The following is a 19,682-nucleotide window of genomic DNA, read 5'->3' as shown; positions in this document are numbered from 1 at the left end:
CACCACTCCCATTAGAGCTTAACTTCGCATTTCTTGTTAAATTTTATGTTCAGTTGCGTTCTTTGTCCTTTGTTTTATCTTTTTTCCCAGGATACACTTTGGACTTTAAAACAAAGCGCTGGGCACAAAAACAAAAAAGGGGCAAAATAAAAATAAAGTATGCAAAAAGTGAAACAAAAAAGAGCTCCGGGCACAAAGGATGCAAAGGATACAATAATATCCTTAAGCTACGAATGCAACATGAATTTGTCTTTGCTCGACCGGACTTCTCGACCTTTTCCCTCGTTCTTCGAGTTGCCTTGGCGAGGCCAGAAAAAAGATAAATAAATGTACAGCCATATATGGGGAAAGTAAAAAAAAAAAGTCAAAAGTAAAAAGGATACTCGAACTTTACAAATGCATGCACATTAGAGAGATTTACATGTGTGTTCGTGTCTCTGTGTGTGTGTGTGGGTAAGCGGGGAAAGCTTCCACATGCGACGCATAAGATTACTACCCACACACTCGAAAAGCCAACGTCCTTTGGTCCTTTTTGCCTTTGCCTTTTGCTTCGACACTTATTTGAATTTATTTCATTTTCATTTATGTACAACGCTTCAAATGTCCTTTCCCTGTGTTGCCCTCTGTCTGTGTCTGTGTGTAATTAAATAAAAACGACCTTAAAGCCTCACCCACACGCACGCACCTCGATGGGTTTGAATTCTTCGGCAAGCTTTTACTTTAATTGCCCAAAACAGCTTGAGATTAACGAGATATACGGGTCTGAAGATCCCGAGTGCAGGTTCATAGAAGTCTAAATGATTTGGAAGTAAAAAATCATGATAAATCGATCACCATTCAAATTTAAAATATATTATATTTAAATATATATTTGACCAGATCCCAGCACTTCTAAACCTCTAACTTTTCTAATTTTTACCCGATTTACAAGTGGTATATCTCTAAGAATTTGTTACTAAAATATCTATCAAGCTGCATTATCAGCTTATGCAATTAATGTATTTTATTTTTTGGTCGATGTTTTTCCATTTTTTATGATGTCAGCTCTTTCAAAATTTGCAAAAATGAATCAGCAGAAAAGTGACCAAATCCCAATACACCTATACCCACAACTTTTATAATTTTTATCCGATTTACAAGTGGTCTCTATGAATTTTTTATTTAAATATCTATCAAGCTGCTTTATTAGTTTATTTTCGATTTTTTGGTCGATGTTTTGTCATTTTTTATGAACCTCACCCACCCCAACTTTCAATTGCAAAATTGCAAATTGCAAAAAATTGATATTTCAAATAGGACCTCTTGGCGCCATCTAACGGACGTATATAAAAAGCGTTATAATTTGAAATATAAAAGGTGGCGCCAGAGGGCGACACTTCTTATCTGAATCCGTTATAACTTGTTTTCCGGATTTTAATTTTTGAAATTTAGACGAAGTTTACTTATCAATTAAGGGTAATTTAGCTCTAACTTCACAAAATTCAAGACATTATATGTTCGCAAATGTGACCAGCTGCCAGCGATAGTCGTCGAATCGGTGGAGCTATCGATGCTTTGCCCATCGCTAAACATCACGCCATCCCACCTCTAATTTCATTAGGTTCGGGGTTAAAAAAAAAACAAGACAAGACAAGTTTGTACTTAAAAAGTACGGCGTATATCAGCGACGAAGAACGCAACTACCCGCCAAGTGAGCGTCCGATGCAGAAGCGATCCGCCCGAGGATTGAGTCCGGAATCCGGAGGAATCCCGGCGAGGATGTGATGTGCGCACTGGCCCTTCTCCGCTGGTCGATATAAACTCGTGCCCCCCTCTTTTCTCCGCTCTCCCGCTGTCCACCGACCGCCCATCCCCCTGCACCGGGTCCCAATCCTCCAGAGAGCACTCCGCCTTCGCCTGGGAACGTTTTCCAGGGAGCACGAGTGCAGGAACCAGTGAACCCGGAAAGCCACTAGAAACTGAAGTGTCTTGGCTGAAAGTCGGGGAAACAGAAGAGCCAGGATTAAAGGATTATATACGGAGAGATCTGGTATATTGCTCGGATTCCGGATAGAAAATTCCCCGGGAACCAAAAGCCAAGATATCGGAAATCCACAGAATCTTGGTCAGAAACTTGGAACTAAGCAATACAGCGAGAAGTCTGAACCAATAAAAACTTGGGAGTAAACTTATTATATTATATAGGGAACACAACTTAATCCACTGGAGACTTCACCACAAATCTTCGACCCAGCCGCCTGAAAAACAGGAAGCTGCATCAGACACCGAGGTCAGGATCTTTAGGGTCCCTGGGAGCCCAGGGAGATGGCCTCCGCATCGCTGGACGCACTGCAGGCAGAGTATGTGGACTTCAGTGAGCTAACACTCAGGGAGGTGCGTTTCTATAACTTTGATTGCGCTCTATACCTTTGTGAATCCCTTTTTAATGGTCTTCCCTTCCAGAAAGTCGGCCATGGTTCCTACGGCGTTGTCTGCAAGGCCGTCTGGCGGGACAAGCTGGTGGCCGTCAAGGAGTTCTTCGCCAGCGCCGAGCAGAAGGACATCGAGAAGGAGGTGAAGCAGCTGTCGCGCGTGAAGCACGTCAACATCATCGCCCTGCACGGAATATCCTCGTACCAGCAGGCCACCTACCTGATCATGGAGTACGCCGAAGGGGGTTCCCTGCACAACTTCCTGCACGGCAAGGTGAAGCCGGCATACTCGCTGGCCCACGCCATGAGTTGGGCGCGTCAGTGCGCCGAGGTAGGTCATAATCACAGCGCTTTTATCGCAGGGCCAATCCTTAAAAAGTTAACTTTCAATGGAAGCTCTTCCCTTTCGAATTCCGTAGAATTAACCTATTAAGCAAATAAATAAAATGATTTCAGTTAGCTATAGGTGAAGTAGAAGTCAATATTGTGATTAGATGTTCAACACTTGTTTATTACTTTACTAAATTTTACCTGATAACGTTTCCCTTTTTTTTTAAGGGACTAGCTTACTTGCACGCCATGACGCCGAAACCTCTGATCCATCGGGATGTGAAGCCGCTGAACCTGCTGCTCACCAACAAGGGACGCAATCTAAAGATCTGCGACTTCGGAACGGTGGCCGACAAGTCCACCATGATGACAAACAATCGTGGCAGTGCCGCCTGGATGGCTCCAGAGGTCTTCGAGGGCTCAAAGTATACGGAGAAGTGCGACATCTTCAGCTGGGCCATCGTGCTGTGGGAGGTTCTGTCCAGGAAGCAGCCCTTCAAGGGCATCGACAATGCCTACACCATTCAGTGGAAGATCTACAAGGGTGAGTCGTTATCTCTTGCAATAAAGTTAGAGAAGAAGCGGGAGGCAAACAACAGAAATTCAAGTATAAACGTACTAACGTATATTTCTGATTTTTAGGTGAACGTCCGCCGCTGCTGACGACCTGCCCCAAGCGCATTGAGGACCTGATGACCGCCTGCTGGAAAACGGTGCCCGAGGAACGCCCCTCGATGCAGTATATAGTGGGCGTTATGCACGAGATCGTCAAGGATTATACGGGGGCGGACAAGGCCCTCGAATACACGTTTGTTAATCAACAGGTCAGTAGGCTCTTCGTTATGGGATGAATCCTTAAATGATCCTCGAATCCTTTACAGATTGTCACCAAAGAAAGCGACGGCACGGTGGCCGCTCAATCGGACAGCCTCAGTTCGCTGGAGGAGGAACCGAGCCCCTCGTCCACACAGTTAACACCGACAACGGCGGCGAACGCCAATGTGAACGCGATAGCAATAACAAATACTAGCTCAGTAACCGAAAATACCTCATCAACATCATCGGACATCACGCCGACGAACTCGGGCCAACTTGACAATAATCCGCTTTTCCATATGGTCAGCAATCGGTGGGACGCGATCCCCGAGGAGGATAGCAACGAGAGCCGCAACGACAGCTTCAACCTCACCTCCTCGGCGGAGGCCACTCAACGCCTCGAGACGATCCGCAACGGGATGATCTCGATGGCCTGCAAGCCGATGGAGCAGCTCACACTCGACGTGGAGGCGGTACGTCTAGTGATATGCATTATATATTACACATAGAATTATTAGTTAATGTATTACTGGATCTCTCTGGCCTTTATTTATGTTTAGATATTACTAATATGCGTTGTACGAACCAGTTAAAGTTATACCACCAACTTACGTGTAACCTTTTTATCTTGTTAACTGAAGCAACATCTTTTGTTTATATATCCTTCGATTTCTTTTACAGAACGGCTTCGATGTGAGTCGCAGCGAGAGCAGCAGCAGCAGTACGCACGGTGAGTTTTCCCACCAAATTGCTTGACTCTATTAACCCACCTGCTGTCCGTTTGTTTTCCTCCGATTTTCCGTCGTCTGTGTCGTGAATCACACGCACATCGGCGACAAGTCGAGAGACACAATGGCGTGGTTTCGATTTTATAGAATAAATTATAATTATAAAGAAAATGTCTCTGTCCGCTAATTGTTCGTTAATCTATTTCAATCCCCAAAGGGATCATTTTCTCAAATCACTGCGGATTTCTCAACTGGTAACAACGAACTTAACGATAACAGCTTTGAGTTCTAAACAAATTGTGGAGTTATTAGAAAAGGTGGCTTATAAATTATTTAAAATTGGTTGGACTTGCACAATATTACAATATATATTTACTACTAAGTTATTTTAAGGTGGTAATCGCTTTAAAACATACATAGTTTACATTACTGTGAAACAAAAAATGCACTAGATGATTTTACAAACTATAGATTAGGAGATCTAAAAGTCGACTATATCCCCCCAAATAAATATCCGCAGGTCACTCTTACTTGATTCTCGCAGCTTGACGCATTGTGTCGAGTCTTGTGGCACGACAGCTGTTGGATTTTGGCCCATTGGCCGTTCGTTCGGCAATTTGGCTGTTAAATTTTTGGCTTTTAGCCGCAGGTGACGCATGTTGGCCATGTGTAAACAATGCGCCAGCCATCTCTATCCTGCACTCAATGTTCGGTTAATTAGCCGCCGCGGTGTTTGTGTATAATGCACAAGGAATCTTCTGAACAATTGTCAATGTCTCTGGCTGTGCGGCTGCATAAATTGTAAATATTTAGTGCGCTCATTCGGATCGGCGAATCTCGAACGCCTTGGGCATATATAGTTGGGATAGATCGGGAAATAAAATCAGGATTTTTAAATTACAAAATGTATTTTGTGTACGTGCTGAAACCACTTTAATTGCTATGCCAAAACTGGAGGGATTATTTATATATAAAAAATTCCTTCAAGCAAACCTATTCAATTATATTTGAAATACACAAAACTATCAAGAGTTATATATAAATCTGAGCTGATTTGATCAGTAACCTATATACTCTTAAGCGGATCCACGGTATCGCTCCCCGAATAGTTGCACAAAATTTCGCTGCACAATTAAATAATTTGTAATTTGTTAGCCTGGCAATTTCGGGACAGATTTATAGCCGAAGGCATGCTCCGTCGCTGCTGGCCGGCGAGCATAAACAACAACACCCCGCTAGGATCGGGGGAGAGATCGGGGAAGATATAGGCATATAGGAACGCACACATGACGATGCGATCGCCACGGACTTTTGGGCATCAGACCCCAGCAAAACATGACTCACCCGGCAATAATCTCACTTTTATTTCGATTTCGTCTATATGGCGCACACTCACACACACACACACACCACACACTGTACAAAACTTATATATAGATCGCGCATATAGCGGATATATGTACGTGCGCCGATGTTACCGATTTGTATAATCGGTGGGAGCCGTCATTTGGCTCTCGGTTGACACAGACGGACGAGATCTCCGACTTACACATCCCCCGACCAACTGCCACACAAACTAATATCCCCAAGATCATATATAGTATATAATGCATAGTATATAGTGTCTATAGTATATAGAACCCATGTAGTGCGCCAGCAATGTGTAAATAGTAAATGCATCAACGGCCAAGTCGAGATACTTTTCGGCTCTCAAAGATCTCGGAGTTCACCGGCTGCGTCAGACTTTTTACACGGCAAGAAAAAGGGTACTCGAATGTAGAATGCACTGCCTTTGAATATGAACTAGTGATAAAACTAAATTTAGTGGCTTAATAATGTAAAGAAAAATGGCAATTGCTGTAATCCAATTCAAACCTATCTGCTTTTAATCATCTCTGTGAAATATCTTTCTCTGCGTGTAGTAACCATTTTCCACTTTCCCCGAACGCCTTTTCCCCCGCGAGATTTCCCAATTGCAGATGCCAACTGCATTAATCATCGATTTCGATCAATGTTGTTCGCCGCATTCGCCTCGCCTCGAAGTTGAATGAATCTTCATTGGGTTTTGGTTCGTCATGGAACTGGTGGGTGGTTGTCTATTTATCGGCGGATCTCGATCGAAAGGGTTAGCTTTTCGCGACTCTACAGGGTGACACGATCTATGATTTACGATCTGGGTTTCGGGAACTCTTTAATAATTTTTCGATTTTCCGGGAAACGCCTTTAATAAATCGTCGGAAATTTATGGTCGCTACGTAAATTATGGCGTTTTACAAAACGGAATATTAATATTTTCTATAATCATTTTATGTTTTGATTAGTCATTACAATTTTTTAGTTACTAAATAGATTTATATAGATTTTATTTCTTTGCTGTTTCTGCTATTCTATAGTTTTTAACCTAGTAGCGTTTTTTTTTTCAAATAATTAATTGTTTTTACAGTCCGCTTCTTGACATGAAAATCTATTTTCGTGGGTTTGGGAAACTAAATTGTAATATTTCATCATATCAACTGGCGACGTTTCGCAGTATTTTATGGTAATCTTTATTTAGAAATTACTGAAAATGTTAAGTGATTGAGTGTGGTTCTTACAAATGATTCTTTTTAGTTTTAAGAGGAATATATGTATTTAGTAAATTTCTGGGCTGACTCACCGCCGTAGCCTTTAACCTCTGTGTTACTGCGTGTCCCAGACAAAGAAACCACTTAACCCACACAGTTTGGGGCGTTTTCCACCCCACCGAGTGGGTAATGATGCCACAGATTTTCGCTCTGGCCGCGTCATCGTATATAGATTTCCCCCGACCCGATCTATACCGCATATATATATATATCGAAGCGATCTTGCCACGTCTGCGGAGCGTTGAGAAGGCAATCCCCGGCGCGAGAATTGGCGCGTTTGTTTGCTTTACGGTGGACGTGGACGTCTCGGCTTTGGCCTCAGTCTGCGTCCGAGAGCCGTGCGATATTGAGTGCTGCGCGAGATGTTCCGGAATTCTCGGGATCGTCTGCAGCATCGCATCGCGAAACATTTTCGAAACGAACCTCCCGGCGTTTCCTGGCCAGGAAATACCCCTTAAAACCAAAGAAACCACCCAAATTCAAGTGAACTTTTCACACAACACTTGCACTGTTTGTTTGCGGTCTGTTTTTCACCCAAAGAAATACAATAAAATAAAATAAAATAAAATAAAGGAAAACAAAAAACGCAAAAGTGTTCGCTTGGAAAATCAACAAGCTGAACTGAACTGTATGTGCGGAAAACACGTCATCGCAGACTGAAAAACTGAGGCGGAAAAAAGCGAAAAAGAAAAGTGCGGGCCACGAACAATGTGAAGGATTTTCACCCGCCCATTAGTGTACAGCATTTTCCGATGCGAAAATGATACAGTCAGAGTGATACTCAGTCTGGTATCAAGCAAAGACTTATCCAACCCCTGGGATATATATTCGGTCCGATCCAGGAATCTCAAGATGTGCGACACACGCGCTTTGATCAACACCAAACAGACCAACGATCTGCACAGTTGTTGGATCATATACAGTAGGTGGTTCCTTAATGGCACTTCTTTTGGGATCTGCAATTTGGTTGAAATTATTTTTATTTTTGCTTTTATCTTAATTTTGTTGGGTAGTTTGTACCACCTAATACAACCTATACAACCTAAATTGTTTATTACGAATCTCCAAAACAAAAAGAAAGAATTTTAAAAAGCTTAAAATAAAGTTGAGAATTTTATATTGTTTTGGAACCCTAATTCATTTAAATATTAAATAACTTTAAGTGATCCTCACATCTCAATTATTTATTTTGAACACCAAATAAATTCTGTTCAAAATGAAAACATTTAAGTAATATAAATAAATTGTTTATGAATCAATTTGCAGCCAAAAGCGATGGCCGCGAGCGACTCACGGTGACCGACACGAAGCCGGTGATCCTGACCACGGATCTAACTAATAACAACAGCAACAACAGCGGCAGCCACGCCCACTCGAACGGACTGCTTAGCCATGTGAATGGGCGGCAGGCGGGGGATGAGGAGCTGCAGGATCACGATCAGGAGTTTGTCAACTCGCTGGACGTGGCAGTGGATCCGGACGAGGACGAGAACGACGGCACCGAGCAGTCGCTGGCCGAGATCCTCGACCCGGAACTCCAGCCGGAGCCGCCGATCCCCAACGATGCCGAGTCGCAGCTGATCTACCGGGAGCACCGACACATGGCCAAGGAGTACCTCAGCGTCGACACGAATCTGTACTACGCGCAGGACTTCAAGGAGAAGCTCATCGTCCAAATGGATCGCAGCGAGCGCGAGCAGAAGCAGGAGCTGCTGCGCAAGATCAAGGACAAGGTGAGCGAAGCCCTGTTTATGGTTAACAAAATACTTGTTATATTTATACAAATTTATGTAAGGGAAAAGCACCTTTACCAACATTCTTGGTGCCAATTTTGACTGTTTTTTGAGCCAAAACGTCCATAAATCAGCCAAAAATCATTTTTTTTAATGGGGAATGTTTTTCTTTAATTCTTTTCGACCCTTAAAAAGACTGCATATCAGGTTATTCGATTTTTTCAAAATAAAATTTTCACAATTCTTTGGAAATTATAATATTTTTGTGGACAATTTTTGTTTTTTAATATTTATTTCAAACATTTGTAACCTGGTTTTTAATTCTTATTTGTAGGAGGGTCTGCAGAGTCTGTACAACAATCTGCAGCAGCAGTACGAAAGGCTGCCCGCCTCCCGTCAACTTCCGGCTCTCCATCATCCGCTTCCGCATTCGCATCCGCACCCACATCCGCATCCGCATCTGCATGGCCAGCAGGAGGAGGGCGGAGCACTGCTGCCAGGATCGGTGACCGGAGGCACCGATTCCGTGGAGAACGACGGTTGGGTGGTCATCCAGCCGCATCCCAATGCGTAGTCAGTCTCCTCATCCGGATCGGCGGCTCTCTATGTGTTTTTAGGCTAGTGCTGTAATCTGTAATCTGTAACCGTAATCTGTAATCTGTAATCTGTAAACTGTAATCTGTAATCTATAATCTGTAATCTGTAAACTGTAAACCGTAATCGGTAATCTGTATCTGAACCGTTAGCTATAGCACTCTGTTTTTATTATATGCGTTTGCGGATGCGTTTCGTTTTAAGCGTTCTTTAAGCCTAAGCGTTTTTAGTCTGTTTATTATTAATTACCACCTATTTTCCCGCTTGAGGGTCTCCGAAACTTAATTTAGTTTGTAAACGTACTATAATGCTTATAATATATATCTATAATATATCTGTCCGAGGAAGCTGACAAGGAGTAGACCAAAAAAATATAAAGCCATCGAAAGCAACGACAAATTTCACTGACGCATTTTTGGTGTTCTAATTATTACTTATTAATTATTCTTAAACATCCTGGAAAATTTATAAATGCCCAAAAAATATTCTTGATTGCGAAATTCGTTTTTTAGTATAAAATAACCTGCAAGACATGTTTTAATCACAACGACCTTAAATACAGAAGAATAAATTCTTTTTACACAGATTAATCCTAGAAGTTTCTTTTTTATTCAGCTTTAACGAATGCCATTTTAAAATAAATAAGTGATTTGCTTAATGAAGATTTTAACCTTAAAAACCGATAATCAAGTTGAATTTTGAGAGCCAATAAATCAGCCAAAAATCATTTTATTTCTCGACCCTTTAAAATGTTGCACACCAGGCTTTTAAATTTTAACAAAATGAAATTTGTTTGCTACAATTTTAATCACATTATTTTTATTTACCTATTTATTACCAATGACCTTAAATACAGAAGAATAAATTCTTTTTACACAGATTAATCCTAGGAGTTTCTTATTTATGTCGCTTCAACGAAGGTCATTTTAAAATAAATAAGGCAGTATCCTTGATGTGGCGATCAAATAAGTTTAAACTAAATGATTTGCTAAATGAAGGTTATTAACTTGAAAGCCGAAGTTCAAGTTAAGTTTCGAGAAAAAACACAATGCTAAGAGGATGAAAAACAGTCTACGGTTAAGGACAAGCATTCTTATTTTAGTTTATACAAGTTAAGTACAGGTCGTCTTAATAATTTCACATTAACTATAATTCGAGATATACGTGAAGGCATGTGCGGTCTATACAAATTAATTACAGTTTAATTTAATAATTTAACATTAGATTAATCACCTTTCGATAGCGAAAAGAAGGCATCTACGGTCTATGTGCCGTGCTTGGCACATTTTTTGTCACTGTGCAATCATCACAAAAATCTCGCATGTAGAAATCTACTCTAAAGACATATATATATATATATATATGTATATAAAACTGTAATGAGAATCGCTAAATTCGATGGGGAGGAGATATGCGGAGACGAGGAGGGATTTTAGTTATTTAGTCTAGTTCTTCATCACCAATTAGAAATCGCAGACGGGCACATAAATAGCCGCACATGTCGATTCCCAAACGTCGTTGGGCGAATCCCACGAGTCCTTTTCGCGCCACCACTCCTTGCTATCGAGATCGTAGGCCATTGTCTCCGCGCTGGCGCGATCAATCGATTCCGTTGAGTCGAGCCCGCCCACAAAGAATATGGTTCTGCCCATGGCCGTCACGCCGGAGTAGAATTTCGGTGCCGGTATCTGCGTCTCCACGCTCCACGCATTGCTCTTGATGTCGTACGCATAGATGTGCTGCACCAGCACCCGCATCTCGGTCAGGCTTTCGTGCCACCCGCCGCAGGCATAGATCTTATTGTCCACGGCCACCAGAACGTGATCGCAACAGGGCGTGGGCATTGGAGCCAGTTCCTGCCAGAGCTCCGTCTTCGTGTCGAAGACCCACATGCTCGCCAGGATGTTGGCCAAGTGGATGCCACCTTGGGATGGTAAGAAATGGGGCTCGTTAAAACTGATCCTTTGGCTTTTGATAAACCAGAAACCCACCTGAGATGTACAGCTTATCGCCGACGACGACTCCCGCATGCTGGCTGCGGTTCTCCTGCAGACTGGGCATGTAGGTCCACACATTCTGGGCAATATCGTAGCGCTCCACATTGGAGATCATGCGCAGTGCATCCTCGGAGTTGTCGTCATCGAGGATTCCGCCCACCGCATACAGATGCTGATTGCCCACCGCATTCAGCGAGAAACGGCAGCGATCCAGTTGAATGGGCGCAATGGTCATCCAGGTGTTCCTCAGCGGACAGTAGCAGAAGCCAAACGGATGGATGTACTCCTTCAGGCAGACATCGTAGGCCCCTCCCACGATGAAGAGCTTGTTGTTCAGAACGGCAGTGCCAAAGTTACCTAGAAAACAGTGCAATATATGAGCTACATGAGAGAGGGAAGTGATTAGTTTAGGTTCTTATTAAATAATGATTGCGATTCTTGGCCTACTCGCATTGTTCGTGGTGATTTCCACTGTAAAATGGTTAATGGTAACGATGAAGCGGCTTTGAACAGACAGAAACTTACACTGATCAATGTGCGGAATGGCGGTCAACTCGTACCAATTCATCTTCGATGGCGAGAAGCACATTATCACATTGGTCAGCCCCTTCCACTCGAAGCCGCCGATCTTCAGCAGACACAGCTCCATTCCCCGCATGTTCTTGGGTCCCTGCGGCAGCGATCGATCCTCGAGGGGCACCACTCCGTTGATCAGTCGCCCCATGTACTCCTGCTTCATCCGATTGTAGTAGGTGGTGGGCAGTGGCAGATGCTTGCCCTCGTCCAGCGAGCAGTTCATGAGCCTCAGTTCGTCCAGCGACGTGCAGCTGATGTGTGGCCAGTTGATGAGGCGCAGCAACTCCCCCAGAGCGCTCTCCTCCAGCTGCTGTTCGATGGCGAAGCTACAGACCAGCCGCACCAGATCCTTCTCTGCCACATCGATGGGATAGTTGCTGGAGAGGATGAAGCGCAGCTGGTCCACCTTCATCTCCTTGAAGTCCGCCGTGGTGGCGAACTCCTCGAAGTGGGCGCAGATGTAGCGATGCGCCCGCTCCGACAAGTCCATAATCCCATAGATATCGGCCATTCCCGCGATGGCCAGGCAGTTCTCCATTTCCAGTTTGGTGCCGAGGAACAGCGTGCACCGCTCGATCACCTCGCGCACCTGGACGTGCGTGGCCGCCGCCAGGATCTCCTCGATGTTATCGTAGTTCAGTTCCAGCATCGAGGTGTATATATAGTCGATGATCGAGCCCATCGCACGAGCCGTAATCCCGTACAGGTTGATCTCGTCCTTGCGCGACTCGATCATGGCACAGTCGGCGAACATGGCGCAGAAGTAATCGCTGCTGGCCGCCAAAACGACGCGGTGAGCCTGCCAAAGGATCAAGGGATTACTATATTGTCTTATTCAGTTCAAGATCAAATTCAATACTTTAATTTAGATCTTACATCACAGGGTTTCCGAAAACATTTTATTGGCCCATAAACAAGTTTCTGGACATCTCTTTGATTATGACTAACAACTAATCCAATTTTGAAACACTTTTTGGCCTATTGAATACAATATGAAAAGCAATTCCGGGAATCCCTAAACATATATACATACGTATATATAGCAACAGAAACAAATGCGTCATTGCCCCGAAAGACATTAATTTTTGTCATGGATTTGTTTTCGTTTTGTATTATTTAGCAAGAGAAAGTAAAGATGAGCTTTTTTCGCCGTCTTCGATTATCGTTTCGCCTAACACTTTAACCCTATAACTTTTGTGGCTAACTTTGGTTTTTTTTGTTGCTTTCAGATATCATACATATACGAGTATAATTAATGCAAACTCGCCGTTTTGGTAAACTTCCAAGCTGCGGTTTTATTTTGTGATATGGTTTAGGTTTCTAATAAATTAATTGCGTTTCGTTTTGAATTCATATACATACGACTGAAAGAAGTGTTATAACTAACCTAGCCTAAAAGTTGTTTGGAATGCAGACCACACCGAACGTAACTCGGTTACCTCTAAAGATATGCATACGAAACTTGGTATAGGGTCTCTTGAGATGATTTTGAACAGTTTGAAGTGCAAATCGGTTGGATATATCCCATATCCAGGCGTTTATTTACCTTGAAACGATGCTCCTCGACGATGAGAGTGACGTCGGTGAGTTTGTTTTCGGTGCGGAGTTTGTTGAGTCCCCGAAGGAGGGTTTCCTCCTCGCAGGACATTGCATTCGAAGGACCCTTCGTTGCAGTCGCTGTCGACGTCGCTGCCGGCGTCGCTGCTGGCGCTGGCGTCGCTGCCATTACGGTGGTTGTACAGATAACCGATTAGCACGGGCTAATAACCTATATGATGTATATGATGTGAGTGTTCAGCCCCCAAGGTTGGGGAATCCGTCTCAAGTTGATAAGACGGACAAGTTCTGGAAAGATTACGATTTTGATGGACGCGAATGCGAATGCGAGTGCGAGCGAGAGGGCAGCACTTTCTGTTTACACTCGCGGCCAGCTGGGCAACAATCGTTGTTCCCCGAATTCCCGACTCAATTTAGCACAAATTATCACAAAAAAATATATAAAACTAAACAGTCTACGAAATAAAAAGCAGAGGCACTCGTTTCTCGTACGATTTCTGTGCTTGTTGCTGCCTCTCTGATTTTTTTTGTTGTTTCTTGTTTCGGCTTTGACGTTTCGACTTTTGCGCAAGCAGTTGGTTGGGAAATTGGGAGTACTCCGCACGGTGCGATCGGCATGAATCGGGGAATCGGTTAAATAATTTGTATATTTATTTATTTTAGGACGGTGTGCTCGCTAGCTTGGGAGGGTGTATCAGATAGTTTAGGTGGTTGTCCTCGCTAGGCTAGGAAGATGCCTTAGCTAGATAGGGAGAGTGTACTCGCTAGATTAAGAAAGAAGAAGAGAAAATGCCACTATCGATAAATTTCGATGTGTCGATACTTTGGAGTATTTTCCACATCTCTATCAGCGGCAGAGGCGAAAATCACATCGGACGAAAATCGAGTGGAAAGCGGAGAGAAGAGAGCGATTATTAATTTAATTAATTAATTATAATTTGCCCGAAAATGTTAAACAGTGTGTACGCGCGCGATCCGTTAACTGTGAATTAAAGTAAGAGCAGGCAACAAAAACAAAAGCGTGGCGTGAATTTTTTTCTTGTGAAGGAAAAGGCGAAAAGTGTAATAGAAAAGTGAAAAGCAAGCGATAAAGGACAGGCCAACGAAAATACATGAAACGAAGAAGGCGAAAGGAATCCAATTTATATCAGCAAACATTTGGCCGCCGACGACGCCAAAGACAACAACAAAAAACAGAGCAACAGTCGCAAGAAGAAGCGGCAACAACAAAAAAAAACACAAATGCAACGTGCAAGAAATTGTTTTTTTTTTTGCACTGGCAGCATTTAAAAATTGTCGCGTTGTTGTTTTTTTCTTCCCCTCTCTTTCTTGTACGCTGCAACCTTAAAGAAGAAGAAGAAAAACAGAGCAATTACGAAAGGAAAGAAAAGAAATAAAATGAAAAAGAAAAGAAGCTGTGTAGGTGTGTGTGTGTGTGCGTGTGTGTACGTGCGTGTGTGTGTGCGCGCCACATGAGGAAATTGCCAGCAGCGGTGCCGACTGCGACGTCGGCATCGCATAGTACCAAAAAAATATAGCAAAACAAAAAATGAACCCAAAAATTTATCCACAAGGAAGACATAAAAATACAGCAAAGGTCACCATAATAGCATAATTGCATTTTGTTAATAGAATAAATTAGTGCAAAAAATAAGATGTTTTTATCGGGGTTTAATTATTTGCAGACCCATTAATTTCATAATTAAAAATCAGTAAAATTATTTATTTAATTTCGTGAGAAGGAAGCCCTTTTAAAGTGCTATTATTATGACTGCAACTGTAAAATTGTTTTTGCCTGCCACTGACTCACGTTTCATTGATAAGAAGAAGAACACGATGAAAGAGAAGGAAAAACTAGAAGAAAAAAAATAGGAAAAGGATTGTGGAATGTCCTAAAATAAACAAACAATAAATCGCCTTATCAGCTTTATATAAATTTGTTTTGCATTTCTCTAGTTTGCAAAAAATGTAAACGATAACATAAATATACCAGAAGAAGCAAGAGGCGAATTAGCAAGCAACAAGATAAAACCAGCAACAAACGAGGAGATTATAATTATTCTTTTTGGTAAGTTCCATACACTATTTGTTTATTTCAAAAAATGTGTGTAAATCTAAACAATAAAACAATTGAGGAATCGGTACTTATCCCTTCTTTTTGTGCACTCTCTTCATCACAACTTTTCTTTTATTCCCTCCTTCTCCAATTTCCCGTTGTACGCAAGCAGCGAAAGTTGTCTTCCTGCTTTTTAGTTTTTTGTTGTTTATTTTCCTTGCTCCCTTTTTTTTGTTGGACCTCTTTTTCAATTCTCTCTGGTTGATGAATTCTTCGGATTCTGCAAGAATTAGCATTTTGGGGAAAGGAAGATTATGTTAATCAAAAAAGAATACCATAATGTTGGACTCTAAAATGCGACCTTTTGCAATATTTATCTTAATGTTTGGTTAGCATTTCTATCATTGCATTAATTTTATGTAATTACCTCAACAAGGTTATAAAGTTGATAAAAAAAAATACCACCCACAAAAATAATAGGACTGTAATTTGTATTCAATACTTTACGGGTATCGCTCGATCCATTGCATTTCGCTATCTCAAATATGCGGTAATTTTCCAATTTCGCGGAGAAATAATCTGACACTTTCGCCCAATTTTTTTTACCTTTACCTTTTACCTTTTAATTTCGTTGACATTGCCCTGAACTTGAGGGCAATAAGCAAATAAACAGACAAACAAACAAAACAAACGCACAACTGCTGCAAATGGTAAAAGTCAATAGATAATTACATATAATGAGCAAAGAATTACGTTGCCCAATTGGCAATTATTGCAACAATAGTTAAATCCATTACGTGTTTTTTTTCTCCGTCTTTATACTGGCTAATAATAACGGGCATTTCGAACTCGAACCGAATCACGAATTGTAAGAAAATTCAACTTTATTCGCCGGACTTCGGTTACTGTTACTGTTATTACCACTCCATGGGTTAATGTTTTTTTATTTTGTGTTTTTTTTTTTTTTTGTCTTGGTCAACACGCAAGAAGCAAAAGTAACACAAGAAAACCAGAGGGGAAACGAAATAAAAACAGCAACAAACTGAAATTACATAAAACCTTGAAGTTACACATGAAGAATTTACCGAATGTTGTAGATACTTTGGGGTTTAAATAGTAGCAAGTAAAATACTATTACTGAATCTTTACAACAGCTAAATTCTTTAATTACTGTTTTTCGATTTTTGGAATCCTTAAAAATAATGTTCTTTAAGGCTTAAAAATTATGTATTAGAAATATTTTTTCTTTCTTTTCTTTAAAAGTACTTGACTGCCAGCGTTCCTTAAAATTTCTCGCAGTGTAGGGACGGGGTTGGGGGGCCTAGGAACGAACCGCTGTCTTCACCTTCTGCTTTAACTTTAAGCCTGATGGAAGCGGCCCGAGCACGAGCCGCCTTAACCCAACGTGGGGCAAACGAACTCTAAAACTCAAGTCCGAACCAAGCCGCTTGATTAACCTTCTTTTTTATTACAATATTTTCGTTGACTCTTTTTCGTGTGCTTATTGTTTTTGTTTTGGTCGTGGTTTCAAGGCGGCCACGTTCGGGATGGGAAATTAAATGCACTGCAATTACTGCACCCAAAAAAGTAATATAAAATAAAGAGAATGGATGTTCGGAGGGCCAGATAGGATCTCGGGGGCTAAAGCGAAGAGAACAGAGTTCAAGGGAAGAGAGTCGAATCGTGGTTACAGCTGAATGGGCTCCACTTTGCCAGTACAGTGAACATTGAAAAATCAGGTTTTAATTGCTGCATACATTGCTGTATTAAAAAGGTTAGCACTCAAAAAAATAAAAAAATATTACGATTAATGAGGTATCTATTATTCACAACAAAATAGTAAAATCTATTTAACTACGCAGAATATCAAGTTTACTACTTTGTATGTGCATACAATAATAAATCATTAGGTTTCTCTGGTGTTATGCATTTTTATTCAAATGTTATCGACACCTTTTCAATGCAGTTCTCTATTCTGCAACACCCCATGACCCATACACTTTGCTTTTATTTATTTACTTATTACTTTTTTTGCAACCTATTACTCACTTGTTGTTGTTGGTTGGTCGGTTAATTAAGCTCAAACATTTGTCAACAGCTTGTCGTTGTTCTTTTTGTTGTTTTGTTTGGCTTTGTTGTAAGTCGCGTGAAAATTACAACGTTATACAATTTAAATACTAGAATTAAGCACTTGTTATTGTTGTCGTGCTTGTTGTTGCATGACGAGAAAGCGGCGGGAAAAATGTCGACATGACATAACCCCAAGCATAATATAATATCATACAGATGAGATCAGAATAAAGGCACAAAGTAATTGTTTTTTTTGTTTTTATTGCCTTTAAATCTTATGATAGAAAAGAATAAGTAGAATAGTGAATTTTAACTGAAATGATAATGGCATTCATATGTCTGAAGAAAACTCACGTGCAATGTTTAAAATCAATGTTTTTATTTGCATTGTCGATTAAGCAAATACAACGCTATCATTGCATATAATTTTTTTTTTTTTTGATTTGCCCTACTTCAGATTTGTTTAAACTCGAAAAAAGAATGCCAAGGTCGTTGCTTATTATTATTCACTGTCTTCGGGCTCCGGGGTTTTGTTCTTCTCGTTTCGCGATAACAGAAGAGTAAGCAAGTTTCTAATGAAATGACAAGAACTCAAAAACGTGGAAATGCGGCTGAAAAAAAGGTATACAAGAAAACTAACAAGTGCGGCGGAAAGCAATCGAATTTGGTAGAGTAAACGAGTTACCACCCAGTCCCACCCTATTTGCTGCGAGAACCGGAAATGGGGCCAACAAGTACAACTCGCTAAGCATTGCTCGAAAATATTTTACATATTTCGTTCTTGTTGATTTTTGCGCTATATCTGAAAGCATTTTATCGGTTGCCTATCCATTCTGCATTCCTACCACTATAAATTTATACGGATTGGCAAGGCTACAGCTGTGCTTAAGTTATAGATTTAATAACTGAGTGTTCTTAACACTAGCTAGCGAACAAAGATGTCGTAATATTTACAGATATTTAAAGATTGATGATCTATACATTTTCTTGATGTCTATATTATAACCAAGCAGAGTAATTAGTGAGATTAACGTCATTGAATAATTTAATTTTCCCTGGAATTAGTTCTCTAAACATGTTAATGTAAGTGTAATAATTATTTTGTATATGAGAAACTCATAAAAAAATAACCCGAATATCCCCTTAGGTTTATAAAATTCAGGGAAAGGAACAGGATTGCCTTGTTACTCTCTATTACCCTGTTCGTAATGCCCTTCAGGACTTTATACAATTCTACAAAGGTGTAAAAAAATAAACGAATTGGAGCATTGCATATTGATCTGCTGTTTGTCGCCCCTCGAATCGCTTAATATTAATATTGACCAACAAATGGGAAGTGCAAACAAATTGAAATCGTCGTCGTTGGCGCAATTGTCTTGCCTTATCATTGCCGCCTGGCCGAAAGCAAACAAAGGCCAATTGCAAAAACAGACGGACGACACTCGAAAAGTGAATTGAGCAAGCAAATTGCAGGGGAAACGAGAGTTCCAATGGGCATGGGCATGGGGGTATGGAAATGAAATCGGAATGGAAATGGGTAATGGGTAATGGGTAGTGGGAAATGGGAAATGGGGAAAAAGGGGTGCCACTCTGATTGGGATTTTGGGATTGGGTTGTTTACCAGTTGTTTCGAATGAATTGGACACCTTTCGTGTGTCCTCGTACTTTTCAGGTGGCAACGCGGTGGTAAAAAGGGTGTCTAGTGATTGGGCTTTGTCCACCTTGTGATTACATTTCACGCCCCAGTCCCAAAGCCAAAGCCAAAGGCCGGAAGAGTCGGAAAGGAAATGCAGCAGGAAGCAGTCCGTCAGCCAACTGGCAACGAAGCACTGAAAGAAATAGTTGAACTTGGCGCAGAACTTATTTTTCAATGAATTTGCAATATAGAAAGTAATTCGCAGGGAAACGGTTAGTAGTTTACTTTACGTGTTTCCCATAGAAAGTGCATTTATAAATATTCAAGTAAAATAATTACCCCTCTGTATTTATTAACGTGTAGACGGAATCCAGATTCAACTCAGGTTCAGACTCATCAACGTCGCCATTATCAACTCGAGCGTTGTGATTATCCTGATGATTGTGGCCCTGCTGCTGCTGTCATTTTATCTCTGGCCTCTGTTTTAGGTGGTTCGGGTTGCCGGGTGGTTTGGGTGGCTTCGGTGGTTGCCTAGCTTCTGTAGAGTGGGTGGT

At 41.3% G+C, this 19,682-nt stretch overlaps 3 protein-coding genes across 10 annotated transcripts in view; 2 read left to right on the top strand and 1 right to left on the bottom strand.

Annotated features, from left to right (window-relative positions):
• The first annotated feature begins 1,569 nt into the window (after positions 1-1,569).
• On the top strand, positions 1,570-9,826 carry LOC108094415 (mitogen-activated protein kinase kinase kinase 7). 2 transcript variants are annotated; one of them, XM_017194986.2, is made up of 8 exons: positions 1,570-2,373; positions 2,443-2,742; positions 2,970-3,285; positions 3,384-3,565; positions 3,623-4,030; positions 4,239-4,287; positions 8,176-8,642; positions 8,977-9,826. In XM_017194986.2, exons 1-8 carry the CDS (start codon positions 2,305-2,307, stop codon positions 9,214-9,216), a joined length of 2,031 nt encoding a protein of 676 aa, XP_017050475.1. In that variant the 5' UTR covers positions 1,570-2,304; the 3' UTR covers positions 9,217-9,826. The 2 variants fall into 2 exon arrangements, with proteins under 2 accessions (XP_017050475.1, XP_017050476.1); XM_017194987.2 differs by lacking the exons at positions 1,570-2,373; positions 2,443-2,742; positions 2,970-3,285; ... (1 more) ...; positions 3,623-4,030; positions 4,239-4,287 and adding an exon at positions 7,206-7,831.
• Positions 9,827-10,313: 487 nt separating this feature from the next.
• On the bottom strand, positions 10,314-13,948 carry LOC108094416 (kelch-like protein 26). Its single transcript, XM_017194988.2, has 4 exons — positions 13,356-13,948; positions 11,759-12,608; positions 11,228-11,590; positions 10,314-11,160 (listed from the first exon to the last, which is right to left on the bottom strand). The coding sequence occupies exons 1-4, from the start codon at positions 13,533-13,535 to the stop codon at positions 10,700-10,702; spliced, it is 1,854 nt and encodes a 617-aa protein (XP_017050477.1). The 5' UTR covers positions 13,536-13,948; the 3' UTR covers positions 10,314-10,699.
• Positions 13,949-14,199: 251 nt separating this feature from the next.
• LOC108094411 (serine-rich adhesin for platelets) overlaps positions 14,200-19,682 on the top strand; it is a 37,537-nt gene continuing 32,054 nt past the window's right edge. For 4 of the 7 annotated variants that reach the window (XM_043209533.1, XM_043209531.1, XM_043209532.1 and 1 more), the window contains exon 1: positions 14,200-15,434. The gene's annotated coding sequence lies outside the window, so the exon portion shown is untranslated. The remainder of the gene's footprint in view (positions 15,435-19,682) is intronic. The other 3 variants (XM_043209528.1, XM_043209530.1, XM_043209529.1) reach the window with 3 other exon arrangements.

Source organism: Drosophila ficusphila, unplaced genomic scaffold, assembly GCF_018152265.1.
Source record: "Drosophila ficusphila isolate 14025-0441.05 unplaced genomic scaffold, ASM1815226v1 contig_197, whole genome shotgun sequence".
Taxonomy (NCBI): domain Eukaryota; kingdom Metazoa; phylum Arthropoda; class Insecta; order Diptera; family Drosophilidae; genus Drosophila; species Drosophila ficusphila.
The sequence above is the reverse complement of the archived record's forward strand: the minus strand, read 5'-3'. Positions and strand labels throughout refer to the sequence as shown.